The sequence below is a fragment of the Lynx rufus genome, unplaced genomic scaffold (assembly GCF_022079265.1).
Source record: "Lynx rufus isolate CCGP_SWC_20201006 ecotype Redwood Valley unplaced genomic scaffold, mLynRuf1.p SCAF_10, whole genome shotgun sequence".
NCBI lineage: Eukaryota > Metazoa > Chordata > Mammalia > Carnivora > Felidae > Lynx > Lynx rufus.
The window spans coordinates 87,523,834-87,551,517 of record NW_025814824.1 but is presented as its reverse complement, the minus strand read 5'-3'; the positions used below and the strand labels follow the sequence as shown (position 1 = coordinate 87,551,517).

Below are 27,684 nucleotides of genomic sequence, written 5' to 3'. Positions count from 1 at the left end.
AGAGAAGTGACCTTAGCTAGATGCTGCCTGAGCTGGACCCAGGCTGTCCCCCACCAGTGGCCTTAAGCACTGTGCTGACCACTCCCCCACCTCACCCCCAACCCTAGGGGCCCTCCACGCTGCCGGGTTGCGAAGTAGCCTCAAAGGGGCTCGCCAGGCTTCCCTCGGCCTTTGCCCTCCCGGAAACTCCACCAACTGCACCCCAAGGAGCGAGTCCCCAGCGGTGGCCCAGGAAGCAAATGGACCCATCAGCATGGCAACGTGGAAGGACATTGTTTAATAAATCATTTATTTGACTTGAGGTCGATGCACACACGCTCTACCATACAAAAGTTGGAAGCTGCAACAAATCAAGTGCCAGAGGCAGTGCATGGACGTGTAAACAAAGACAAATGAAAACACTACTCTGAGTGATCTGGGAGCAAACCAGAGTAGCTGGGGGGGCCCAGGCTCAAGATGACGTTCAGAGTGCAGGGGAAGTGCAAATGAACGGAATGTGGGGCTGGAGGGGAGGAGGGTCCCCCCGGGCCTTCCCATGCAGGAGGCTGCTCCTTCCTGGACACCAGCCTCGGGGGGGGGGGGGGGGTTGGGGCAGAGCCCTGGCTCAACACAGGGTCCTCCAGCCTGGGGGAGCAGGAGCGAGCGTGCAGGGAGGTGATGGGCCGGATCCGCACCACCCCTCTCCATTTCCCTTCTCTCTCCCTCCCAGGACCCCTTTGCCATTCGGGGGAGAGGGGCCGTGGTCTGAGGAGCCAGTCCTCCGGGGTACGGAGAACAAGGAGGAAGAACTCAGTTTCTCTGGGAGGCCTCTCAGCATGAAAGGGGCAGAATCACAAAATAAAGTGTTAAGGCAATAAATAAAACATCCCACCTCCGGTGAAAACACTGAGTGAAGTCAGTCTGCAGGGCTCACAGCACCCGGCAGATGTGGGGACAAGGTGGGGACGGCTGGAGGACCAGCCGATGCACAGCTGGAGCGTTTGTGCGTCGAGCCAACGGCAAAGCGCCCGGCAAAGTTTCTTGTCCTAATGAGGGCAGGGGAGCCAGTCCAGCCCTGTACATCCTCTGACCCGCCCGATGTGGTCCCTGGGCCCGCCACCGACGGCAGCATAGGTGACAGGCCTGCGATGAACCCTGGTCAGAGCCTCCAGCTCAGCCCTAGCACCACCCAGGGGGTTCCAGGCTCACAGAGGCAGGTGGGTGGGGCGGGAGGACCAGCCCCACCTGTTCCATCTTTGGTGGTGGCAAAGGGGAAGAGAAGTGACAGTCTTTGGCAGGACGAGGGAATGTCAGAGGACAGCATCCTGGTTTCCTGCTTGGGTTTGCCAAGGGCCCAGTCCCTGCCCAGACGTGAGCACAAGGAAAGCAGACCCACCCCGTCCCACCCTTGGATGGCCCAGGCCTGCCACCCGTCTAAGGTACCCCTCCCACACCAGGCACTCTGTGGCCCCCACCCTCCCAATCTGGAGCTGCAAAGTCTCTAGGGTGGTGGCAGGGGTGGGGGCCAGCAGGCACTGGGCACCAAGAGACGGTCTAAAGCCCAGGTCCCTTCTAGCTCAGGCCATCCGTGGCCTTCACCAGAGCCCCACCACCCCGTCTTCCACCTCTACCTTCCCAGCCCCGTCGTCAGCAGCCCTCCGGCTCTGCCTGTCCCACCCCTCCTCACAACAATGTCTCTCTCTGACCACCTTCCTCTCCCTCAGGCCCCACAAGCCGCTGGTCCAGCTGCTGCTTTGCCCAGGGACAGCTGAGGGCAGTCAGGCAGGCCCCCAGGGCTCCAACCCTCTCCAAGGAAGTTTGCAGGGATTCCCAGATGATCAGGGACAATTGCCCTAGGCCACCAAAGCCCAGGCTCTGCCGATGGTGACAGCCAGGGACACCCAGGCCCTTCGACACCAACCCTAAGGAGGGGAGGAGACGGCCTTTTCACTACCATCGCCATGTGGACAAGACCCAGGCAGCATCCCTCCCCGAGCGCCCACCCGCCACTACTGGAGCAACTCCGGGGGGCCGTTCTCTCGGGGCAGCGCCCCGTTCAGGCCAATGCTGCTGGCCACCGGCGCCCCCAGGTAGCCAAGCAGGATCTCGCTGCGGCGCCGGGACAGCTGCAGGATGTCGTCTGCCAGCGCCGGCACCGAAGTGTAGCGCACATTGTCCAGGTCAAACATGTCCCTCAGGTACTGCACGATCTGGTGCTGGGGGGAGGGCTGGCGTTGGGCCTCGGCCACGGCCCCTGCCCCCCTGCCCCCCGCACTGACATCCTCTGGACCACCCAAAGCCCCTTGACCCTCCCCCAACCCGTCCACAGGCTCCCGCCCTCCTGGTGCTTCCTCCGGACCCACGTCGGCCAGGCTCCCCCCAGGCACCCCCGCTCACCCCTTCTCGGGGAGCAGCCCAGGTAGGCCACGCACTCCGTTTACCTTGAAGAAAGCACAGACTTCAGCAAGCTGGGGTTTGGGTCCGAGGAAGCCAAAGGCTAGGACGGGGCTTACATGCTCCGATACGGAGTAGAAATGGGAGATGAAGCCATCAGGCACCTGCAAAAGTGGTGAGGCTGAGGGCTGGGACGCGGCCAAGCTGGGGGGGGGGGGGGGGGGGCCTGGCTCAGTCACGTGCTCGCTGGGTGACGCCGGGCAAGTGACAGGGGCTTTCACCTCTGCAGAATGGGGGGTAACCTCGGGGCTGCTGTGAGGACTACACGAGGAAGGGGGCGGGCTGGGCTCCACACCAGAAGTGCCCAGAGTACTCGGCAGTGGCAGCTGGTATCAGCTGGGCAGCAGGGCCTGGCTGGCAGAGGAGAGCGATAGATCACGGCCCAGTCAGAGCGCCAGGCACTGCCTGGGAGTACAGATACCAGCCGCCTGTGGGTGGGAGGGAGGTGACTCCGCCAGCCACACCCAGACGCCTCCGCCATGCCGGCCTCCACCCCTCTTGTGGGCCCTTCCTCCCTCAAGGATGCCCTTTTCCCCACGGGCCCTTCAACAGTTTCCAGTGGCCCACGCTGTGCTGGGTCCTGGAGAGATTAAGCGGACCTATGTGTGCCTTCGAGGTCCCCCTGGGAAAGGGAGAGAGAAAGGGCAGGACAGGTGGCCAGTGCTGTGACAGAAGCCAGAAGGGACAGCAGGGCCTGGGGGCTCAACTGGACCTCCTCGTGGGGGGGGAGGGGGGCATTCTTCTGCCGGGCCCCGCCCACCCTGCCCCCAGCAGCCCCGCCCCCAGCTCAGGCTGTGCAGATTGGTCAGCAGCACTGGGGGCCCCGCCCCACCCCGCCCCGCGAGGGTCACTCACCATCAGCAGTCTCCTCTTCGCTTTCAAGACTGACCAGCAAGCAGTGGCCAGGGCCTAAATCAAAGATGGGACCCCACCCAGGTTTCAAATGACAGGTCGGGCCTGCAGTCCCTCCCTGATCCCAGCTCTCCCCAACCCAAGCAGGAAGCGGGGGCCTGGTGCCTGAGCTCTGTTGCTTCCTTCCCCTCAACTAGGAACCAGTCACACCTAAATCTGACCTGGACTCTAACCCTTACTGCCGCAGGCCCCTCAACTAGCGGCTGATCTTCCCCGGGTCGCAGTTCCCTTCGCTGTGAAACGGCCATGGCCGAGCACCTCCACCTCATTCAGAGGTCGTGGGGGTCCATGGTCACCGCCTACAAACTGCGGGTAGAAGACGAGCCCCAGGCCATGGAGCACAGCTGCCTGAGGGGCCCTGCACTCTCCTGCTGTTCCTTCCTTCTTCCTATGTCTTAACTTGACTTAATAACGTGCATTAAGGGGCGCCTGGGTGGCGCAGTCGGTTAAGCGTCCGACTTCAGCCAGGTCACGATCTCGCGGTCCGTGAGTTCGAGCCCCGCGTCAGGCTCTGGGCTGATGGCTCAGAGCCTGGAGCCTGTTTCCGATTCTGTGTCTCCCTTTCTCTCTGCCCCTCCCCCGTTCATGCTCTGTCTCTCTCTGTCCCAAAAATAAATAAAAAACGTTGAAAAAAAAATTAAAATAAAATTAAAATAACGTGCATTAAAACGGAGCAGAATTCACCACGGGACACCACAGTGCAGAAGGAAATGCCCCCCACTGCGTGGGTTCTAAACAGGCGCAGAGAACATCAGCCTCCCCTGGGAAGCTGCTCCAGCGCAGATGCTGGTCTGCCCAGCCCACAGCCCCACATCGAGCGGGGGAGGGAAGCCTGCCCGGCAGGGTGACCGCTGCCTGACGGCGGGGGTAGGGGGCCCAGCCTTGGTGCCCAGAGCCAGGGACGGAGGAAAGCAGGGTCCAGGCCAACGCGTGGGTGACGGGAGCGTGTGCAGGATGTGGAGGGCGGCCACCCACCGTCTCCTTGAAGCTGTCTGACAGCCAGCGGTTCCTCAGGACGGCGAGCACCGAGGACGGGGGGTTCTCCAGGTCCTCGAAGGCGTCCATGAGTATGAAGTCCAGCACAATGTCGAAGAAGCTCATGCACACCACCTGTGAGAGGGCAGCAGGGATGCTCTGAAGGCTGCAGGGCCACTGTCCAGGCGGGAAGACCGAGTCCAGAGAGGCGTGGGTGTGTGGGGGCCTGGGTGGGAACACACAGGTGAGTGGGCGCATCCCTGGGCCGCAATGGGGTACAGCCGGGGCCATCTCCCCAGCAGCCTGGGCCCGCTGGCAACAGCAACGGAGCCACCTCAGACCCTCAGAATCAAGGCAGAGCTCGGCACAGGCAACCCTTCCCTGCTCAAGGATGTTCGGTGCAAGGGACCCCAGGGCACTGGGGCTCAGCACAAACCAACTCACCCCACGGCCCTCCAGCTCCAGCCGCGTGGTGGCCCAGGTCTCAGGCTGCAGGGCATAGCCCATCATCTCCTCGTAACTCTCCAGGAAGCCTTTGGGGCTCTGTGGGGAGAAGCACAACCCACTCTGGTCATGAGAGAGGCTCTAAGACTCACTTGGACTAGATCACAGGGGCAGGCCTGTGCATGGGGGACGAGCCAAGGCAGGGCTGAGGCCTATCCCCGAGCAGCGGCCGTGGAGGACACCCAGCAAGAAGTGTCCTCTACCCACCGCTACGCGCCTCTGCAGACACCAGGCCACGTCTGGGAGAGGTTCAACAACAGCGCACCCTGCAACGTCTCAGACCAGCTCACGACGGAGTACCAGGTGCCTTCCGGCAGATGCGCACGACACCATGAGCTCACTTTGCAAAGATGCGTGAGGACAGGAGGTTGAGTCAAGCAGCCAAACATTCCAATCTGCACGACCCCGGCTGCCACTGGTGAGACGGGAGAACCTGCGGCCCACACTCACGGGCCGATTCTGGGGGAGTTGGGGAGCTCCGGCTTGTTACACAACCAGCCTGGTGCCTGGGCCTAAATGATAAATAGCATACGAGACCTGCTGCTGCCAGCACACAGGACGGGCTCTCCGTTCTCTGGGGCTGTGGGGCAGAGCTGGGGCTAGCGACGCCACGTGCACACGTGGACGTGCATCCACGGACACGGAAGGCTGGGACGTGCCAGGGGCTGTGCTGATAGGGGCCAACTCAGCGAATTCGTGCAGTCTTAAGAGGAATGGTCCAGCAGTATACCCACTTTCTAATTAGGAATACCGAGGCTGCGGGAGATCAGTGATGTGCCCAAGAGCCAGGCAGGGTGGAGCTGACACACGACCGCACAGGCAGGTTGCCACCCCTTATAAAGAACTATGGGTGGAGGGGCGCCTGGGTGGCGCAGTCGGTTAAGCGTCCCACTTCAGCCAGGTCACGATCTCGCGGTCCGTGAGTTCGAGCCCTGCGTCGGGCTTTGGGCTGATGGCTCGGAGCCTGGAGCCTGTTTCCGATTCTGTGTCTCCCTCTCTCTCTGCCTCTCCCCCGTTCATGCTCTGTCTCTCTCTGTCCCCCAAAAAATAAATAAACGTTGAAAAAAAAAATTTTTTTAAAAAAAAGAACTATGGGTGGAGAAGCCACCAGACAGATGTTCGCCAAAATGTGAACATGTGGAGTTGGGGACGGTTTTTCTTTTTGCTGTTATGTATCTGTTGGGTTTTTGTAAAATGAGCATGAGTATTTCTATAATCATTTAAAGAAAAAAATAGAAAAACCATTTATGTTAAGTTTCAGAGAGAATTTGCTAGGATGGCCTTGACCACGACTTAACCTCCAGAAGCCTCAGTTTCCTCATACGTAAAGGAGGACGATGAAGATAAGGGCTGGCCAAGCATGTCTGACACCATCTCACAAGGTCCCTGGGGCACACCCACTCACACTGGAGAGGGTGCATGTCTGGCCCATGGACACACAGTGACGAAGTGGTCTGACTTCTCAAGTCTAGAGCCTGGGTGCTGTCCACAGGACTGGCACCCTCCCAGCTCTGCCTGCCTGCGACAACCCAACAGGGCTGTGTCGGTTCCCGCTCCAGTCCCAGGGCTCCGCATAGGTGAGCTCCGCTCTCCAGAGTGCTAACCAGCCATTCACCAAACCTACGTCCCGCACCCGAGCGGAGGCAGAAAGAGGAGAGCTGTACTCCTGGGCCTCGCAGGGAGCGGCCACAGAGATCAGGCCATCTGCTAAGCTCCTGGCACTCACCTTAGCCTCACCTGCCCACCCTTCACTTGTCCGCGTCTTCACTCTCTTGGGAGCCCACAGAGAACAGGCCAAGGGCACAACTGGGGTCAGGCCAACCTGGGTTCAAATGCCAACTCTAGCCTTCCCACACTTAGAGACCTGCACAAGTTCCTCTCCTTCCTCAGGCTCTGTTTCCTCATCTGCTGAGTGGACAGTGTAGTCAGGACTAAAGGAGCTACTAGAGGTAGAGACGTGTCTAAAGCTCAGGGCCCGCTGCCGGGTAAACAGCGGCTGCTGGGAGAATAATTATGCACCCTTATGGAGCACCTGCCCCGTGCCAGGCCCTGGGGCTGGGCACACCTGTGCCGGGACAGCTGTGGTCCTGGCCCTCACGGAGCTCACAGAGCAGTGACAAAGAGCAACCCACAAATGGGGTGCAGGGTGGGTGTGCTGGCGGGGTGAGCCCAAGGGCTCTTGGCAGAGTCCTCCTGAGGAGACAGACGGGCCAGCAGGGGCTTAGAAGATGGGGAAGCAAGGAAGAGCAAAGAAGGGGGGGGGGTGAGGGGGGCTTCCAGATGCTGGTGTAAGTTCCACCTCCTAACCTCGGTGCTGGGCACACAGGGGTTGATCTTTTCATTAAATCCTAGATATCTGTTTTTATACCCTCGTGTGCGTATTCGACAGTAAAGTAGTTAACAACAACAGCATCGAGGATCAGTGTTCCAGGTGTTTAGGGACCACCCTGTGCCATATGCGAAGGCCCGGATCAGGGAGAACGTCTGGAAGAGCCTATACGCTAAAAGCCTGAGCCCTTCGGTCTGGACGAGGCCAAGTGCACATGGCAGCCGGTCACAAAACGAAACTCGGTCTTCCGAGTTTCAAAGGCCTTCTGAGTTTCAAAAGCCTCAAAGGCAACGGAAGCGAGGGAGCACGTCAGGCAGTTGGGTAACGAGATCAGAGGCGTGTTTTGGGAACCATTACTCAGACAGTGAGGTGAAAGTCCTGGGGGGTGGGGGGAGGCATTTTCAAGGGCTTTGCTCCAACAAGGGACCGATCAACATGACAACTCAGGCAACCTTATTAATGAAGAAATGTGAAGGAATGGATACAACAGATTAAAAGGATCACTGAGACCCAGCATCGGCCAAGACGTAAGGAGACGCACTGTTACACAGCTGGCAGGAGCTTCGGTCATTAAGTTGCTGAGGCGTTTCAGACAGCACACCGGGAAGCCCTTCTAACTGGGCCCAAGACACGGGATTGCCACATCTGGGTTTTGCCCCACGGAAAACCAAAGGTACCTAAAGAGGTCCGTAGCAGACAGACTAGAACAGCAGTGTGACGGGGGAACATCAGACACAACCGTAACGTCCACCCACTGGAGCACCAGCCGAACCACAGTCAGCCCTCCCGACGGACTACTGCGCAATCAGTAAAAGTAACCATACCTGCTGACACGGACAGATAGACAAGATACGCTCTTACACAACACAATAAAGCTGCCCAACAGTTTGCAGGGCGCTTTGGAAATTAAACAACCATGTCCAAGGGTTATCAGTCCATGAAACCGAGCAGGAGAAACACCTCGGTCTCTGGCAGGTGGGGCTCACGGAGACCGATGATGGTTTGCATTTTAGAGTCACTAAATTGTGTAAAACCGCGTGATGGTATCATCAGGTAAAAAGCAAGACAGGTCTTTGGGGCGCCTGGGGGGGCTCAATCGGTTAAGCGGCCGACTTTAGCTCAGGTCACGATCTCGTGGTCTGTGAGTTCGAGCCCCGTGTCAGGCTCTGTGCTGACAGCTCAGAACCTGGAGCTTGCTTCCAATTCTGTGTCTCCCTCCTCCTGCTTGCTCTCTGTCTCTCTCAAAAATTAAATAAACATTAAAAAAAAATTTTGTTTTAAAGCAAGACGGGTCCATATTTTTAAAAATTAGTACAGGAGGGGCGCCTGGGTGGCTTCGTCGCTTAAGCGTCTGACTTCAGCTCACGTCATGATCTCGCGGTTTGTGGGTTTGAGCTCCGCGTCAGGCTCGCTGCTGTCAGCTCAGAGCCTGCTTTGGATCTTCTGCAATTCCCCCACACACCCCTCCCCAGCCCACGTGCATGTGTGCTCTCACTCTGTCTCAAAAAAAAAAATTAAAAAAAAAAAAAATTAGCCCAGGAAACCCCCCTAAGCCTTTTCCAGCAAACTCCCCTAGAGCTTTCAGGATGAAGTCAAAGTTCCTCAGCTTGATTTCAGATTAGGTTTTGTTTTTTTTTTTTTTAACAGAACCAAATAAAAGTTACAAAAATAAAAATAAAAAAGACAAGGTGAGAAGAAAACCTGAAAAAAGCTACCTTCTCGGCCTTGGTCATCAGGCCCGTCACCATCTGCCGGCCAACCTCCCCGAAGAAAAGCTGGTTGCTCTTGTCTTCCAGAAGACCCTAAGGAATGAGGAACGGAGGGGAGCGAGCCGTCGGGCTGGCAATCCCCCAAAGCTGGCGGAGAGGTCAGTATAATGGGCCAGGCAGGTGACTCTGTCTGTGCACAGGAGCCAGGGGCGGGAGCAGGCCTGGCAGACCCGCCTGACTGTCCCCAGCCCCAGCTTCGTCCTCCCCAGGCGTCCCCGACACCCACCTCGAAGGCTTGCCGCACACAATGCAGCTTGGCCAGAAAGTCCTGGTCACTGTAGCAGCCCAGCAGCTCAGTCCTGTGGGGAAGCACACACAGTCACACCCCCTGGGCCCCGTCCAGCGACGCCCCTGTGGGGTCGGGGTGGAGCCGTGCGTGGCCCCGCCTCAGCCAGGCAGCGTGACTTTGGCCAAGTGCCTGCCCTCCTCTAGGGCTCGGCTGCCCCCAAACCAAAGGAAGAGGCTGACTAGCTGGTCTCTGAGGACATGTCCTCAGGAGCACTGAGTACAGCTGGCCGGTCTGGACACTGGGAGTCGGGCCGACCTCGGCCTCCTTCAGGCCCCAGCCAGCAAGGGCCCCTCACTGGCAGGGGACTGGAACGGCCAAGCAGGTCCCAGCTGGCAGAGTGCCAGGACGGGGGGCTCCCGCCCATTCTGGCCACCCTCATGCGCCTCACTAAGGCTTCAACCAGGCTTTCCAGCCACGTTCGGTCAGTGAACTTTTTAAAGTTTATTTATTTTGAGAGACAGAGAGAGAGACAGTGTGTGTATGCACACGTGCGCAAGCACAGGGAAGGGGCGGAGAGTGAGGGAGAGACAATCCCAAGCAGGGGATTCGAACTCACGAACAGTGAGCCGAAATCAAGAGACGGAAGCTTAACCAACTGAGCCCCCAGGTGCCCCTCAGTCAGTGAACTTCAAATGCACATGCTTAAATCTGGAGTCACGGCCAAAAGTCAAGTTCTGAGTTCCATATCAAGTGGCAAAACTAATTTAAGATGAACAAGAAACCGAATTATGCCACAGATGAGAAAACTGAGGCCAAGAGAGGTTAGGCAACCTGTCCTACGCGCGACAAAGGGACAGAACCCGGCAAGGATCGGGTCTGTCCCCAGAGCCCGGCCTCGGGGCTGCTGCCAGGACGGATTCCTTTGGGACACAGGGCTCAGAGAGAGTGCCCACTAACAGAATGGCTAGAGCCCTCTGACAACTTCGCGGAAGTAGAAATCATGGTTAACTCACTAATTACACGGGTCTGTGGTTGCTAGTTTCGGGCCCGTCTGTCTCGGAACCTAAGGCCGTCCTCAGCCCTCCGCATCTGGGTCAGGAGCACCGTGGCCCTCGGCCAGCCTGTCCAGCTGAGTCCTCACCAAGCACTGCTGGCTGGCTTCTCCGGCCTCTGAGGGGGACAAGGTGCACCCACCTGCCCCCTGCCCGCCCCCCCAACCCCCCGCCTCCTTCCACACACGCTCACCTGAGGGTCCGGCAGGGCACCTTCCCCTCCTTCACCAGTTGCAAAGCCTCCTCGTAAGCGGCGGCCGGCCTGGAGAGCGGGATCGAGTAATCTCCCACCTGCAGGGACTCAAAGAGCTGGGGGGAGGGTGTGCAGGAAGAGGAAGGTCGTGTCAAAGCCTCTGTCGACCGCATCCCAGCGGGTGAGGGTGCCTGCCCAGGGGACACCCGAGGGCCAACATCTCAGAGGGGATGCCAGAGGGAACAATGAGCCAAGAGGCCAGAGGCCTAGATTTCAGTCCTCAGCATCCCCATCTCCAGGAGCCCTTCCCAAAGGGACCATCTGCTGGACAGGTGCCCACACTTTCACCACCCCCCCACCCTCCCCCGGGCAGGACAGCTGGGCCTGACACGTGTGGCCGTGACAGGAGACTAACGCCAAGCAACAGGCATGCAGTCTAAGAAGGGAGAGGTCAGTGTGGGCTGGAGCCATGGGGGTGGAGACCCCTGCCCTCACCCACAGGACCTATGACCCCAGCTTCGCAGGCTCCCCTGTCCCCAGCAAGTGCGTGGAGTCCCCAGGGAGCCGCGCTTGGTAACTGCCAAGTTCCGCCCCTGTCAGAGGAAATGCCTTCGCTTTCCCGTGACCCAGTGCTCACGGTGAGAGTTCACACAGGGGCCTGGACTTCACTCCACCCCGTCCTCCCTCTCTGCCCATCCACCCCGTGCCAGGTCACCTCTGTGGCAGAGAAGAAGGAATCCTCAGAGGTCAGGCTGTCTTCATCGTCCGCCCGTAGATGCAGGGAGCCCTCTGTCAAGGGGAGCATGAGGGTCCTCTCTGGGAAAAGCAGGAAGAGAAGGGCTGAGCTGAGAGTCCGAAATCACCGGGCTTTTTGGAATGCGCACGTGCCCAGCTACCAACAGGCGATGCCGGGCCAGATGCCGCTACTGACCGCGCAGCTCCTATTTACTGAACACTCGCGCGTGAAGATTCTGGGCTCACGGCCTCAAATGAATCGCTTCTTTCAACGGTACGCCATCCTTGGAGGTGGGCGCGGTTAGGCGCGGAACGAGGCTGCTGAGGGGGCCATGCAGCCGCACCCTGGGCCCGATGGCCCCTGAGCTCTGCACGGGCAGGCTCCGCTGTACTGTGCGGCCCCGAGCAAGGAGACTCCCCCTTCTGACAAACTGAAACTTAGCCACTGGTCAGAACTCAAGGGAGTCCACGGACCACCTGGCATTGCCAGCCCCACCCACGCAAGGCCTGCAGGGGTCCGGACCTTCAAGGGCTCTGAGGAAAGGTCTCTCCAATAAGCAGAGACCGTGGCCCTAATGGCCCCACCAGCCTCCTCTGCCACATGGGGAGGCCACAGGGGGCAGGGTTCCTCCTCAGGCAAAGCCACTTGGAGACAGGCCATGGCGGGGTATGTCGAGGTAGCCAGCCCTTGCCAGGCCCGCGTCGCCGCTGGCAGAGCCGAGGGGCCGGACACGGGAGTCTGATACACCCCCTCGGGGCTGACAGCACCCAGAGAAGGGTCCTGGGGCCCGCTCACTGCGTGCGGTCTGACACACGGCGGGCACCAGGAGAACGATGGCCGTCTGGCTCAACATCTTCATGACCTCTCGGCGACATCATGTACTTGTACCTCAGAGGAGTAGGCAATAAGACGACTTTTTCCTTGGCCCTTTGGCCTGTTTTCAACTAATCTCCACATGAACCATCCCTTCTGCCTACCTGGTGCCCACAGAAGAGGGCTCAAACCAAAAGCCTGGAGCAGCCGTCAGGGGAGATGCCAACATCCACACCTGAAGGTCTGCTCCGAGGGGATGGGGCAGAGCACACTGGCCAGGGACTCCCAGGGCCACACCAAGCCCTGCTCCTGTCTGCTACGTGTAAAAGACCGCCACCGGGGCGCCTGGCTGGTTCAGTCAGTAGCACATGTGACTCTTGATCTCAGGGTTCAAGCCCGACGTCGGGTGTGGGGATTAGTTTAAAATGAAATCTTTAGGGGCACCTGGGTGGCTCAGTCAGTTGAGCGCCCAGCTCTTGACTTCGGCTCAGGTCATGATCTCACAGTTCGTGGGATCAAGATCCACGTCGGGCTGGCTCTGCACTGACAGTGTGGGGCCTGCTTGGGATTTTCTCTCTCTCTGCTCCTTCCCTGCTCACATTCTCTCTAAGTAAAAAATTAAACTTTAAAAATAAAATAAAATAAAAATAAAACTTTTAGGGCACTTGTTGTGATGAGCACTGGGTGTCATGTAAGAGTGAAGAATCACTAAATTCTACTCCTAAAACCAAAGTTACGCTATATGTTAACTAAATAGAATTTCAATAAAAATTTGGAGGAAAAAAACGTTCTCAATAAAAAAATGAAAACTTAAAAAAAGAATGCCTCTTTTTTTTTTTTAAATATACACAGTAAGTCTTCACCTTGCTTTTGAGTCGGTTTATTTAGAGAGAGCGTGCACACACGAGCGCAGCAGAAGAAAAAGGAGAGGGAGAATCCCAAGCAGGTTCTGCGCTGTCCGCACAGAGCCCAATGCAGGGCTTGATCTCAAGAGAACGTGACCTGAGCCAAAATCGAGAGTCGGATGCTTAACGGACTGAGCCACCCAGGCACCCTAACGCCTCTGCCCCTTGAAGCCTCAGTTGCCCCATCTATGCAATAAGGCAGTGATCAAATGAAGTCCAAAGGCTCTGAGGGAGCCCACACCCCGGTCTCTCGCCACCTCCCACCTCCACCCTGCCCCCACCCCATCCCACCCCAGCCTGTACCGGGCCAGCTCACCAAGGTCCAGCAGCACGCTGTCGGAGGGGAAGGTGGACCCGAACTCCTCCTGCAGGTGGTAGGCCCGGTGCAGCAGGGACTCCAGCTTCTCTGCAAACTCCCTTCGCTGTGACTCTGGCTGCAATTAAAACAACGGTTCGATACTCCCCAGGCCAACAGCCCCTTCCCTCACCAATGATGGCGGGGAGGGGAGCAGGCTCTGGGGCCCGGCAGCGAGAGTACGTATCTAGACCTGAGCTGCCCAACACAGCGGCCGGCCAGTCACACAGAGCGACTGAGACTTGAAATGTGGCCTGTCCCAACGGAGATGTGCCGTAAGTAGGAACACATGCCGGATTTCAAACACTTAGTGCCGGAAACCCACCAACGAACGAACAAAAGTCCTCTGAAACATCTCCATGATGTTCCACGGTGATCGCGTGTTGAGATGACAATATTTTGGATGTACTAGACCACAGAAAATGTATTACCAACGTGATTTTTACCGGTTTCCTTCCGCTTTTGAGCATGGTCTCTAGGAAACTTTAAATGAGCTATATGGCTCCGCACGGAACAAGGCTGCTCTGGACCCCAGCAGACCTGGGTTGTGTCCTCGGCACCACCAGTTCCAAATGGCGTGACCTCGGGTAGACGACCTCCTCATTCTAAGCCTCTGTTTCCGTATCTGTCAACTGAGATGAGAGTACCTACTTCCTAGAATTTTAGGGAAAACTTGAAGGAAAGAGGGTATGCAAAGCCCTGCACGCGAGACTGGCCTGTGGTGATGACCAGTATGTGTTGGCTGTTGTAACAATCATCGTGATACGATACACAACATGCACGTAATGTGGAAGCTGTAATATAATACTCATCATGTAAGACATCTGATATATATACATGTGTAGTAACACTAATACAGTCCCTATTCCACAGTTCCCAATTCCACTGTTACTACTAACCGCGTGTGCTCGGGAACGTCCTGCACCTGAGGGGCAGCAGCCTGTGGCTCAGTGACCTCCCCACTGCCCTTGGCCTCCAGGCTGGTATGTGGAAAGAAACACCACTCCTTTGACCCCAGAAGCTTCTCAACCAAGGGGCCAGGCACGGGCAGGCCTGGCTCTGTTTTCCACCAATGCTGCCAGATCCTATAACCGCAGGTAACCGGACTCTGGGGAGGAGACGAGGGCCGGCTCTGGCCTCAGGCGCCTGGGGACAGAGGTGGAAGGGCTCAGAGGAGGACGGCGATGACGGAGATGGCTGCTTACACTGAGTGCTCACCCTGAACCAGGCACTTCGCTGCTCAGCCTCACGGCATCCTCGAAGGCAGGTGGGCCTACGACCCCGATTCACGGAGGAAAACTCAAGGGAGGTTAAGTGGCCCAGCCTGCCCAGCTAGAGCCCGGCAGAGCCCAGGGAACCTCAGACCCACCGTCCACTTGGCCCAACTCCCCGAGAGGACCAGACCCCGCACAACGTGGCAGGCAGAGCCTTGTAGCTCTGGAAGAGGCCTGCCAGTTCTCTCTCTGCGAAGCGGCCTCGGGTTAGGGAGCGTTTCTCTGCCGTCACGGTCACACCGAAAGCGCAAATGACAAGAGAAAAAGCATAGGCTGAACTTCATTGAAATTAAGAACTTCTGTGCTTCAAAGGATGCCATCAAGAAAGTGAAAAGACAATCCCCAGGATGGGAGAAAGTATCTGCAGATCCTGTCCCCGATGAGGGACTTGTATCTAGAATGAAGAGCCCTTACAAGTCAATAATAAAAAAATATAACCATTCATCTATGGGTAGACACTTGGATTGCTTCTGTATGTTGGCTATCGTAAATCCAAGTGTCCATCCACAGGTGAATGGATAAAGAAGATGTGGTCTACGAGGGTGCCTGGGTGGCTCAGTTGGTTAATTGTCCGACTTTGGCTCAGGTCATGATCTCGCAGTTTGTGAGTTCGAGCCCCACGTCGGGCTCTGTTCTGACAGCTCGGAGCCTGGAGCCTGCTTCGGATTCTGTGTCTCCCCCTCTCTCTACCCCTCCCCTGCTCATGCTCTGTGTCTGTCTCTCAATAATAAATAAACGTAAAAAAAAAAAAAAAAGGAAATGTGGTATATAAATACAATGGGGTATTATTCAGCCATAAAAAAGAATGAAATCTTGCCATTTGCAACACATGGATGGATCTAGAAAATATAATGCTAAGTGACATAAGTCAGACAGAAACGAACACCGTGTGATTTCACTCATATGTGGAACTTAAGAAACAAAGCAAAAAAAAGACACAAACAAAAAAACAAACTCTTAAATACAGGAAACAAACTGCTGGTTGCCAGGGCAGCGGGGAGGGAAACGGATAAAGGGGATTAACAGTACCCTTAACATGATGAGCACCGAGTAATATATAAAATTACTGAATTAAAAAAAAAAAAAAAAGACAAATAGCCTAATTAAAAATAAAGCAAAGGATCCGAATAGACATCTCTCCGTAGACCTACAAATGGCCAATAAGCACACTGTTAGCCCAGGGAAATGCAAATCAAAACCACAATGAGATAACCATTTCATACCCACTAGGAGGCCTAGAACCAGAAAGACGCAAAAAGGAGTGTTGGTGAGGACATGGAGAAATCAGAACCCGCCTACACTGCTGATTGGAACGTAACATGGCACGTTACGGAAAACAGGCTGGAGGGTCCTCAAAATGTCAAACGTAGTGTTACCACAGCACCCAGCAACTCCACTCCTAGGTACACACCCAAGAGAGTTGAAATCTCGTGCTCACACAAAAACCTGCACACAAATGGTCGTAACAGCGTTCCTCCGGAGAGCCACAGAGTAAAAACAACCCAGGGGCTCGGCTCTGTTGAGCGTCCGACTTTGGCTCAGGTCATGATCTCACGGTTGGTAAGTTCGAGCCCTGAGTTGGGCTCTGTGCTGACAGCTCAGAGCCTGGAGCCTGCTTCGGATTCTGTGTCTCCCTCTCTCTCTCTGCCCCTCTCCCGCTCACGCTCTGACTCTCCCTCTCTCAAAAATAAACATCAAAAAAAAACCCCACAAAAACCCAAATGCCCATCAACGGATGAATGGATAAATAAAATGTGGTACATCTATACAATTGAATATTACTCAGCAATAAACAGAAATGAAGTAGTGATCCAAGTTATTAGAGTGAACCTTAAAAAAATATGCCATAGGAAAGAAGCCAATCATAAAGGCTACTAATTGCATGACTCCCATTTATAGAAATGTCCAGAACAGGTAAATCTATAGAGAGGAAAAGTAGATGAGTGGCTGCCTAGGACTGGGGGGCACAAAGGGACGGAGGGGGTCTGACGAAGTACATGGGATTCCTTGGGGAAATGATGAAAATGTTCTAGAGCTCATTGTGGTGATAACCACACAACCCTCCATATACTAAAAGCCAATGAATTACACAATTCAAAATGGAACTGGATGGAAATGAATCGTATGGGATACGAATAATATTCTAAGAAACCTGTTAAAAATTCTTTAGCACAGAAAACCGCCTGGAAGGATACCAAGTGGTTATGTCTGGATGGAGGGTCATAGGCATCAATATACTGACACTAAAGATCATTTCTTGAGCAACTACTGTGCGCCGGGGTCCTACGGCTGGCAGTGGCATCCCGCCGAGGGCCCCAGCATGCAGGGAGGCGGAAGGCCTCTGCCCAAGTGACACAACACGAGCTGCGCATCAAACACTGGGCATTTTTTCCCCCCACTCTTTTCCATTCCTATCGTTTTCACTATTCTTTAGGGAATTCTTCATCGCTTTCAGGAAGAAGACGATGAAAGTTCTAGAATGTTCAGATGCAGTCTTAGCAATCAATACCATTTTGGAACTAAAACTGCCTCTCTTCCCTTCCACGACCTGACAGAGTCCTGCAGGTGTCCATCAGCCGCCACAGGCAGAGGTGACCTGGTGCAGCTCTGCCCTTGGGCACCAGAGGCTTTGTCACCCCCCCGGGGACTTTCTCTGATGTTCCTGTAGCGACACTGCTCCTTTTGTGTGGCAGGCCTCTGAGCCAATGTCCCTAGCTAGAGAAGAGGGCACCACACCTTCAGCCGGTGCCAGGCATGTCCTCATCCTTATACTTCAAACTATTTCCCAGGCTCCCCTGCCAACTGGCTCATGGCCAACCAAGGCGCAGGTGGAGGAGGTGTGGAGTGGGGCAATGGGCAGAGAAACTCCTCTCCCAGTCCTGACTCACACCGTATCTCTGCCCCACCCTGCCCAAACGGGGTGACCCCTGCTGGTAAGCCCCCTCCATGGTTCTGGGTTCTGTGGCTCCTGCGCTCTGGGCACACCCCTCCAGCCCGAAAGCTCTCGGCTCCTCCCTCACCTGGGCCACCTGCGTAATTCCCTGGGCTAACCTCCCTTTTTAACACCCGAAGTTGCTTCCGTTTCCTGGCTAGACCCTGACTGACCCTCCAGAGACTGTCAGACTGCTCCCCAAAGAGCCCCCGCTTTGTCCTCGCCCCAGCAGAGGACAGGAGCTCATAGGTTTGTCGTTGTTGTTGTCGTTTAAATACAGAAAAGTACAAAAACTCAACAACAGTCCATGGGCGCCTGGGTGGCTCGGTCGGTTAAGGGTCCAGACTCTTGATTTGGGCTCAGGTCATGATCTCTCATGGTTCATGAGTTCGAGCCCTGCATCAGGCTCCACACTGAAAGCACGGAGCCTGCTTGGGATTCTCTCTCTCTCTCTCTCTCTCTCTCTCTCTCTCTCTGCCCCTCCCCTGCTCATGCTCTCTCTCTCTCTCTCTCAAAATAAATAAATGAACATTAAAAAAATACTAAACAGTCCACAATCCTATCACCTATACAAACCCTCCCCATAAGCAAGGCTTGAAATCAGGAAAGACAAATGATAAAGTGACATGAAACCCCTTTCCCCCCTTTCCTTGTAGACCCTCTCCTCACAGACCACAGTTAATAATTTCCTGAGTTATCTGTCCAGAGGAAAGGAAAAATCCACATGCATACCAGCAGTTACCAACTGGCACACATGTACCTAGATATGTCTTTAAAACAATTTTTTTTAAAGTTTATTTATTTTGAGAGAGACAAAGACAGCTCGAGTGAGAGAGGGGCGGGGGGGGGGGGGGGCGGGGGAGAGAATCCCAAGCAGGCTCCGCACTGTCAGCACAGAGCCCAATGTGGGGCTCAAACTCGCGACACCATGAGATCATGACCTGAGCCAAAACCAAGAGTCAGACGCTTAACCGACTGAGCCACCCAGGTGCCCCTGGATATGTGTCTTTTTCAACATGGACACACACAGGTCATGCTATACACATTCCACACCTTGCTTTTTTCGCTTAATGACATATTGTGGAGGCAGCAGCCTATCAGCCTATATAGAGTGTCCTCAGCCTTTTAACGTCTGCATGGTACTCCAAACCACTTTTTAATTTTCTTTTTTTAAACGTTGATTTACTTTTGAGAGAGGAAGACAGAGTGCGAGCAGCGGAGGGGCAGAGAGAGAGAGGGAGACACAGGATCAAAGGAGGCTCCGGGCTCCGAGCTGTCAGCGCCGTGCTGGACGCAGGGCTCGAAATCATGAACCGCGAGATCACGACCTGAGCCACCCGGGCGCCCCTACTCTGGACCACTATTGATTTGACATGTAGATAGTTTCCTTTTTTTTTTTTTTCCTGGTCTTTAACTGTTACAAGATAACGCTTCAGTAAACACCTATCCCAAGAGGTGTGTTTGCTATGCTTTACGCCAAAATTTTTTATTTTAGCTTTCTTACTATCTCCTTTCTGACATTGAAATAAATACTGACTGGGGCACCTGGGCGGCTCAGTCGGTGAAGCGTCCGACTTCGGCTCAGGTCATGATCTCGCGGTTTGTGGGTTCGAGCCCCGCGTCGGGCTCTGTGCTGACAGCTCAGAGCCTGGAGCCTGTTTCAGATTCTGTGTCTCCCTCTCTCTCTCCGCCCCTCCCCCACTCACACTCCGTCTGTCTCAAAAATAAACATTAAAAAAAAAAAGAAAGACAGAAATACTAACAGTGCCAAACACACCATGTAAAGAAAAGACAGGACACAGGCTGTGTGATCCACTCAATCGAACGCAGGCTACTTTTCCCCCCAGTCCTTCATAAAATGCCCCTTTTCCTCACATAGTGGGGATCGGGGTGTGATCATCACCATGGATTACTGGGCAATTCCTAAGCGTCGGGCATGTGCTAGGCACGTCACGTTGAGTATGTGACCTGGCTGGATCGACACCCTGGTCGGGGGGAAAACTCCCACCCAGGACAAGCGACTGCCTGGCACAAGGCCAGGCTGCCACCCTGCCTCCCGCGGCTGGCTGCCGCTCCAACCCCCCACCGACCTCCTCCACGGCTGGGAGCTCAGAAAGACACAGGAGAGGACCACCTACCTCAGACAGCACCTCCGAAGCAGTCTCGGGGTTCCGCAGGCTGTCCCCCGGCGTGGGGGTGCTGCTGCTGTCCCCTCTCTGCCCCACGCTCAGCGCCTGCTCCCACTTCTGTAGAGCCTCCTCGAACAGCTCCATGCCTGAGCCCGGGCAGGAAGAGAAGCAAGAGTCCGACCTCAGTGGCGGAGAACAGGTGGGCCCCACGCAGTGTCACTCGGGAGGGGGCTCAGGAGACCAAGGAGGCGGGAGGACCCCCAAAGGACAAAAACGGGCAAGACTCTATGAGCCCGGCCCTGATCACTTTTCCACCGTGGCTCAGGTGACAGGCCTCCGTTCGGACCAGGGTTGTTCCTGGAGACTGTCCCCTGTCCAGAAATGGCTGAACAGCCCTGAATGAGGGTTTGGGCGTCCAGGAGCGGGGTTGCAAAGCGGCACCCGGAAAAGTGTTCTGAGCCCAGCCTGGGCTCCCGAGAGGAGACCATTCTTCCCCCGACTCTGCTCCAGGAGAGCCCCCAAGGCTGGCCTCTTGGCCCCATACCCTGCATGTAGAGACTCTCCGCATCGCCGTCACCGGCGGTCACAGACTCTTCCATCCCTCTGGCATCCCATGGTCCTGAGCACGCAGCCGTGGGGCTGGATGAGTTCACTGCTACCATCTGGGCACCAAGCAGCACAAGGACCCGAGGGCAAGGGGTAAGGCCCTCCCAGGCTCTTCGTAGGACCCGAGCCCCTCCCACCGCCTGATCACGTCGCACACCCTCTCCGAAGACCGTCCCCAAAGCCGGCCCCTGGCACGGCGGCCAAACCCTCAGCACGGCCGGCTTCCACCAACTCTCAGCCCCTGACGGCCCCTTACACAAGATGTAGAAGTGGGAGGAAATGGAGGCCAACGCCCGGCCCGGGAAGCAGCAGCCTCCAACAAAAGCCGCCCTGGGTCCATTCCCTGCTCTGGGGTTCTGTACTGGGAGGACTAGGAAGACTGAGGGAGCACCCACCACGCACAGGGTGGGGCAGAGCCCGCACTCGCCACAATTTCTTGCCCTGCCAGGACGTGGGCTCCTCCAGGCCAAGAGCTATTTCTTGGTCACCCCTGAGTCCCCAGGGCAGAGCCCAGCTCAGAGCTTGCTGAATGGATGGGTAAAGAGATGAGCAAATGAGCCCAGAGCCACTCTCCAGGAGAAAAAACGCCCTGTATCTCACTGATCTCTATATCCTCAGCAGAGTCCCCAGCATAAAACAAATGCCTGCTTGGTGCCTGATGAATGAATGAATGAGTGAATGAATGAATGTTCATAGACCAGTATCTTCCCCCACAAGACCACAAACCTCTCTTCTGCAGCTATCCACCTTTCTCTCGCCAATGCCTGGCACTCAATAAGTGATCAGTGACAGTCTCTGAAAGCCTGCATGGATGGGGCGCCTGGGTGGCTCAGTCGGTTAAGCGTCCGACTTCAGCTCAGGTCATGATCTCACGGTTCGTGGGTTCGAGCCCCGCGTCGGGCTCTGTGCTGACAGCCTGGAGCCTGGAGCCTGCTTCGGATTCTGCGTCTCCCTGTCTGTTCTCTGCCCCTCACCCACTTGCATTCTGTCTCTGTCTCTCTCTAAAATAAATAAACACTAAAAAAAATTTTTTTTGAAAGCCTGCATGGATGGACGAGCGAATGAATGAATGAATGAACGAAGAGACCAAATGAAATCTCTTCTCCTGGCTTCCCACCAGTCTGTAAGCTCCCCGAGGACAGCAACTAGGGCCTATTCTGTGCCAGGGACTGAGCCCAGAACCCCTGGTGCCCTCCCCCAGGTAGTTACCGAAGCCAGGCTGTGGGAGGAGCCCGAGCGCTTGCTGGGCTCGATGGAGGAAATGCCACTCAGAGTGTCGTTGCTCTTGCTGCTGGGGCTCTGCATCCTCCGGCTGGCGTAGCCTGTGAGGAACAGGAGGGCAAGGGTCACGCAGGCTTTGACCCGAGGCTGTGCACAGGCTGTTCCCACCTCCAGGCGATCCTCTCCCTCACCTGGGAGCCTGGACTCCCCACCCTTCTAAGGCAGGGTGACGGCTGCCTAGTGCACGCACCTAGCACAGTGCTACACCCGTGCATGTCATCCTGCTCACTGCCATGTCCCTGTCACCCAGTGCAGGGCCTGGCCCAGAAGGCCAGGTAAGTCTGAGAATGAGGACTGACAACTTCCCCAACTCCTCCTCACTCAGTTTCCCCTGTGTCGCTGACTAACTGATTTGGAATTCTTCTCCTTCCAAGAAGAATTTGAGACAATGACTTTTTTTGGGGGGAGAAGCAAAGAGAGGGAGACAGAGGATCCGAAGCAGGCTCTGTGCTATCAGGCTGACAGCAGCGAGTCCGATGTGGAGCTCAAAGTAACGAACCCGAGATCATGACCTGAGCCAAAGTCAGACGCTCGACTCACTGAGCCACCCAGGTGCCCCGGGGTAGCTAGGTGGCTCAGTGGGTTGAGCGTCTGACTTTGGCTCAGGTCACAATCTTGCAGTTTGTGAGTTCGAGCCCCGCTTGCGTCGGGCTCTGTGTTGTCGGCTCAGAGCCCGGAGCCTGCTTCAGATTCTGTGTCTCCCTCTCTCTAGCCCTCCCCCTCCTGCACTCTGTCTCTCTCTCTCTCTCTCTCTCTCGCTCTCTCAAAAATGAACATCAAAAATATTTTTTTTAATACACACATAGGAAAACATTTTTAATAGGTTTTTTTAAAAGTTTATCTATTTTGGGGTGCCTGGGTGGCTCAGTCGGTTAAGCGTCCGACTTCGGCCCAGGTCATGATCTCACAGCTCGTGAGTTCGAGCCCCGTGTCGGGCTCTGTGCTGACGGCTCGGAGCCTGGTGCCTGCTTTGGATTCTGTGTCTCCCTCTCTCTCTGCCCCTCCCAGCTCATGCTCACATTCTGTCTCTGTCAAAAATAAATAAACGTTAAAAAAAAAAAATTAAAAAAAGAAAAAAGAGTTTATCTATTTGGAGAGACAATGCAAGTGAGTGGGGGAGGGGCAGAGAGAGAGGGAGAGGATCCCAAGCAGGCTCCCCGCTGTCAGCACAGAGCCCGATGTGGGCCTCAAACTCATGAGCCATTAGATCACGACCTGGGCTGAAGCCCTGCACTTAACCGACTAAGCCAGCTGAGGCACCCCCACACACACACAAAATTATTTTCAGTGAGAATAGTAGGGAGGGGATAATAAGATAACACCAGAGATGGTGCTGGTGGTAGAGGGCAGGCGAGAGGCTGGCGCAGAAACGGCTCCAGGTTTCCCAGGGGTCAGTGCCAGCCAGAAACCCAGCCTCCTCAGCAATTCTCAGGTCCTAATCTAGACTAGCCAAAAGATTCGTTTTTCCACTTGCAAAGGGAAAACTTCCCTTTTGCAAGGAGAATTCACAACTAAAAATCATTTTCACCTTGGGGAGTTCTTTTTTTTTTGCTTCTTAAGCCAGGTTTCTCCCAAGATGTGAGCCTGTGAGAACTTCCTGCCTTGGGAAGAGGGCCACAGGACACTCAGGTCATGGCCAACGCTGGGTTGCTGGGTTACAAGATAAACAGGGGCCACGAGGGCTTTGAAAGCCACAGCAGCACACACAAAACAGTTCAGAGCCTACCAGGCAGGGGCTGGGTTAGAGGAGAAGGGCTGACCGCGAGGGTCATGGCGGGTGGGGATTGAGAGCATGGCTACGGGTGTTACACAAAATTACGTGAAGAATTGTATGCTAAAGAGGCGCCCAGGTTTAAGCGTCTGACTCTTGGTTTCTGCTCCTGAATCTCTCGGTTCGGGAAATCGAGCCCCGCCTCAGGCTCCACACTGATATCGCAGGGCCTGCTTGGGATTCTCTCTCTAAATAAATTAATAAACTTAAAAAAAAAAAACAAAAAAACTGCACACGAAAAAGGGTGAACTTACTGTATACAGAGTCAACCTTAACTTTTAAAAGGGGGGGGGGGGACAGAATACCATATGGCTCTGAAAGCACATGGCCCTTCTTGCTCCCACGCCAGGGATTTCCCTCCCTGGGCTGCGTGCCACCTGCCCCCTCTGGACCCCCAGGTGCTCCCAAAGGGTCCTCAGATACTAAGAACAACCGCCGACAGGACATGTGCGCCCGGGCGCATCACCCACCAAATCCTCAAGGCGACTCAGGGAAGGGTCTATTGCCATCCCTGCTTCACAGACGAGGGGAGATCAGCTTGGAGGCGGGACGTCACTAGCCCAAGATCCAACAGCGAACGTGGGGCCCAGCCGGGACTTGACTCTAGGTCAGGCCCTCCCCACTGCCTCACACCTACCTTTCTTCACCGATGGCACCTTCCTGGCCATGAGGATGGGGAGGGGCACCGTGCCCAGATGTGCGCCTCCGATCTCCGGGCCGACCTGCTTCTTCCTCCGCCGTCGCCTTTTCAGCTGGTGGGCGGCCAGGGCCAGGGCCACAGTCCCCAGGGCTGTGGCAAAAAGAACCTTCCGCAGGCCTGGAGTCAACCGTAGCTGGGAGAACGCAGACTGCAGGAAGAGAGGGAGGCGGCGGGGCCCAGAGCTCCGTGGCAGGCAGAGCTGCTCTGGGGAGCACCCGAGGGGTGGAGGGTGCCTCAGGCACTCAGGGACTGTTTGCTGACCAGGAATGATAGAGAGGCAGTCGCCCCAAGGGGAGGGACCTGGCCAGGACTTCTGAAACGTGGACCACGGAGATGTAAAGAGGGGGAACTGGGGACAGCAAAATGACAAGGCCACAGGGATCACATCTGGGGTCCAGGAGGTGTCCCTAACTCCACGGGTCATGATCCTAACAGCTGCAGTGGCTTTAAGGAAGTGTCAAAAGACCTGGTCAGTGACAGACATTTGAGGTTGGCAGAGAGGGCATCACTGACCCCTCTTATAGACTGAAAAACTGAGGTCAAGTGCTCATACAGCCCTAGGGTGAAGAGCGGGCTTGGGGCTCCAGACTCCTAACCTAGTCCTTCTTGCTGTGCTGAAACAGGAGACCCCAGAAACCTGGGGTAGCAACAATGAGGGAGAAGCTTTCCCAAATGCTAGGGACCCTGAGATGAGGGCCTCAGTGTTTTGGAGACCAGAGGGGTAAAGGCAGGACCACAACCCCCCGCCCCAACCTTTACCTGCCCGAATGTCGTGTACAGGAACACAGGGATCTCGGCCACCGTCATGGCCAGGGCCTGGATCACGGACATGCCCTCGGTCCTCCGGAACGCCATGGCAGGACCAGCACCCTGGGCAAGAGCCGTTGGGTCCAAGAGCTTCCAAGAAGAACGTCTTCAACTGGCTGCTGGCTGGGTCCCAGGCACCGTCCACGCCTCAGAAAGACAGAAATGCACATACCAGAGGGTCCTTCCACAGAGCTGAGAGACGAATGACCAAGTTAGACACAGTGAAACGCTCACGTGAACACAACGAAATGCCCCTAAGAGTGTCCTGCGGGATGAGGTGGGCGCAAAGCCTACCAGTGCAATGCCAGGCCCAGAATCGGGCCCCTATCTTCTGCGCCCACCAGCAAATGCCCCACAGACCCTCTGCCCGCCCTGAGTCCTAGGAGCAGAGGACAGCAGCACTGGCATGTTGGCCCAAGAACGGACCCAAGGCCTGGGAGATGGGACAGTCACCCTCAATCCTGGGGCTTTACGCCACACTTTCACCATCTTTTCAAACCCCACGGTCCATCGGGTAAACAAAAATGTCAAGCCACCTGACATTCAAGCCACCTGACAAAGGGTCATGCCCCTGACTGGGAATCATTATACCTTTTTCATCTCCCGCAAAGCCAAGAATGTTTTTATTTCCTGCGGGCTGTATTATGAGAACAAGCAGGGTATTTCCTCAAATAACAACAGCTCCTACACGTGACGTGTGCCCTTTGTGCTGAGTTCTTTGTGCTGAGCTCTTTACGTGTGTATGTTAGTTCACTGAATCGTTACAATTCTGTGAAGGAGATGCTAGCTAGCCGCCCCCCCCCCCACCACCCCATCTTTGCCAATTTCCAATGAGGAATGTGAGGATCAAAGTGGTTAAGTCAGGAATCCATGGTCATACAGCTAGTATGGGGTAATGTGGACTTGGGCCAAGATCTACTGGACTTTAGACTCTGGGCTCAATAGAACCCTTTAGCTAAATCCGACATGGAGCTGGAAGCCACAGGACCACACACTACCGGGGCAACATTCCCCTGGGGCCTTCTGAGACCCCCTGGGTACCCCCCCTGCCCCATCCCAAGCCAGCGAATAAGCGTAAGCATCTTAAGCACACTTTGCCCAGTCTCCAAGATCCTGCAGAGTGCTCCCCGCCCCTCCCCCCCCCCTCGACAAAGACCAAGGATGCCTTCAAGGTCTCCCGGGACCTCAAGCGGAAGGAATACACAGGCCAGGACAGACCCCATCAACCTGGGATGGCAGCCAAAATCACTGGAACGGCACAAGAAACCGTTTATCCCCAGTGAGCGGGAAGGATGGACGAAGGATGGACGATCCCACCAGTCTAACTCTGGCGCTCGGCTGTGTGCATGAGGGGGCGGCAAGCAAAGGCACAGTCTAGGACCAAGGAAACGGTCATGTCGTCAAGGCTGCGAGGCTTAATTTGCTTAGCTGCAATTTGCTTAGCTGCAAATTGAGCTATGCAACCTCCAGAGGTCGGGGCCCAGGTTAATATCACAAACCAGCCCTCTCTTCCCCCGCTCCCCCAACCTGGCCTGGACCTAGGAGCAGGGGAGACGAAAACACCAGAACACCGGGGGATCAGCAGCTACTATTTCCCAAGCGCTTACTACCGTAGGCCAGGCTTGGAACAGGCGCTCCCTGGAAAGCGGTGGCCTGTGAGTCTAGTCACTCACAGACGCCCATTGCTTATGATGGGAAAACCGAGGCCATGAGAGGCAAGCGGCCTGACCGACCTCGCTAACTGACCAAGCTGGGGTGTGACCTCAGCTGCAAAGGATCCCAAAGCTCTGGTGTTTCCCCTGAGCCGTCCACTACAACTGCCACCTCCCTCTCCATGCCACACCTGAAAGATTTTGGGGCGCAAGCGAGAAGAGCCCACAAGGAGTAACAACAGTGAGCCTGAACACATGCTCCAGGAGTGAGAGAAGCCTGGGAGGCCAGGTGTTTGCCTGCAGGAAAGTCAAGAGCAGCCTCAGCTGTCCCAAACGAGAAGAAGAGTCGCACGTGCAAGGTGACAACAGGGGCCCCCAAGCCTGCTTTGCTCCAGGGACGGATCCACAGACTCAGCTCAACTGTGCCCTATTCACCCCCGACACAACCCAGGAGAAGCCTCCTCTTCTCTATGACAGCCTGTAGCAATGCTCCCCACCCTTGCATATTTCCAATGCCATTCCTACCTGGACAAGTCACTCTATAACCTTGGACATAAACATCCTCATTCTACCGCCACTGTGGCACTTACAACACCCTCAGCCCGGATGCCCACATCTTGCGCAGGGGCACCTCCTCCCTTGAAGTGGGCAACCCCATTAATGACTCTGGCCTGAGCATCCCGCCTTTCCTCCTTGACCCCATCAATGTCCCGGACCCAGGCATTCCTCTGAACCACCCTCTGCCCAGTCTCTCTTCATTCCACATTAGGTAGCTTACAAGTCTGACCAAGCTGGGCGCTGGGCACGGGCCACTCCCACACTGGGCCTCAGCAACATCCCCTTCTTCAGGGTCTGTTCATTTCATCTTGGTTATCACCCTGCGCAGCCACAGTTCAGGCCCCCTCCCCTCTTACCCGACCCCCGGAATATCCTTGAGGGTCGTCCAGATGCCCACCGGCGACACCTCGGCCGGTGCACCTGCTTTCCCAGCCCAGGTTCGGGTTCCCGCGCCCCTGCAACGTTCCAGGCCCGGGCATCTCCTCACTGACCTGGTACCTTCCGTTCCACCTCTCGCGACGCCCACGGCCCGGGTACCCGCTCATTCCAACCCGGGCCCTTCTAGTCCGGCTGAGCCCGGACACCTGCGCTCCCACCCAGTCTTTTGCTCAGACCCGGTTCCCACCAGCTGCAAGCCTCCGTCCCAGGCCCTGCCGCGACGCCCGCCGGGCGGGCTCAACCAAAGCCGCCACTCACCCAGGATCCCATCGCTGCGGAAGGGCAGCGTCTCCTTCTCCAGCGCCCGCGCAACCAACCTCGAGGACACCGC

At 56.0% G+C, this 27,684-nt stretch overlaps 1 protein-coding gene and 1 long non-coding RNA gene across 2 annotated transcripts; one reads left to right on the top strand and one right to left on the bottom strand.

Annotated features, from left to right (window-relative positions):
• Positions 1–258: 258 nt before the first annotated feature.
• On the bottom strand, positions 259–27,684 carry MIGA2 (mitoguardin 2). Its single transcript, XM_047070676.1, has 16 exons — positions 27,612–27,684; positions 24,658–24,897; positions 23,836–24,046; positions 21,356–21,468; positions 20,085–20,202; positions 19,550–19,686; positions 13,167–13,284; positions 11,112–11,212; positions 10,397–10,512; positions 9,149–9,221; positions 8,869–8,955; positions 4,765–4,863; positions 4,321–4,455; positions 3,289–3,342; positions 2,421–2,537; positions 259–2,195 (listed from the first exon to the last, which is right to left on the bottom strand). Exons 2-16 carry the CDS (start codon positions 24,751–24,753, stop codon positions 1,989–1,991), a joined length of 1,782 nt encoding a protein of 593 aa, XP_046926632.1. The 5' UTR covers positions 24,754–24,897; positions 27,612–27,684; the 3' UTR covers positions 259–1,988.
• Positions 2,092–3,823, top strand: LOC124504973 (uncharacterized). The gene is made up of 3 exons (XR_006960554.1): positions 2,092–2,177; positions 2,309–2,398; positions 3,533–3,823. It is a non-coding gene; the product is annotated as an uncharacterized LOC124504973 (long non-coding RNA).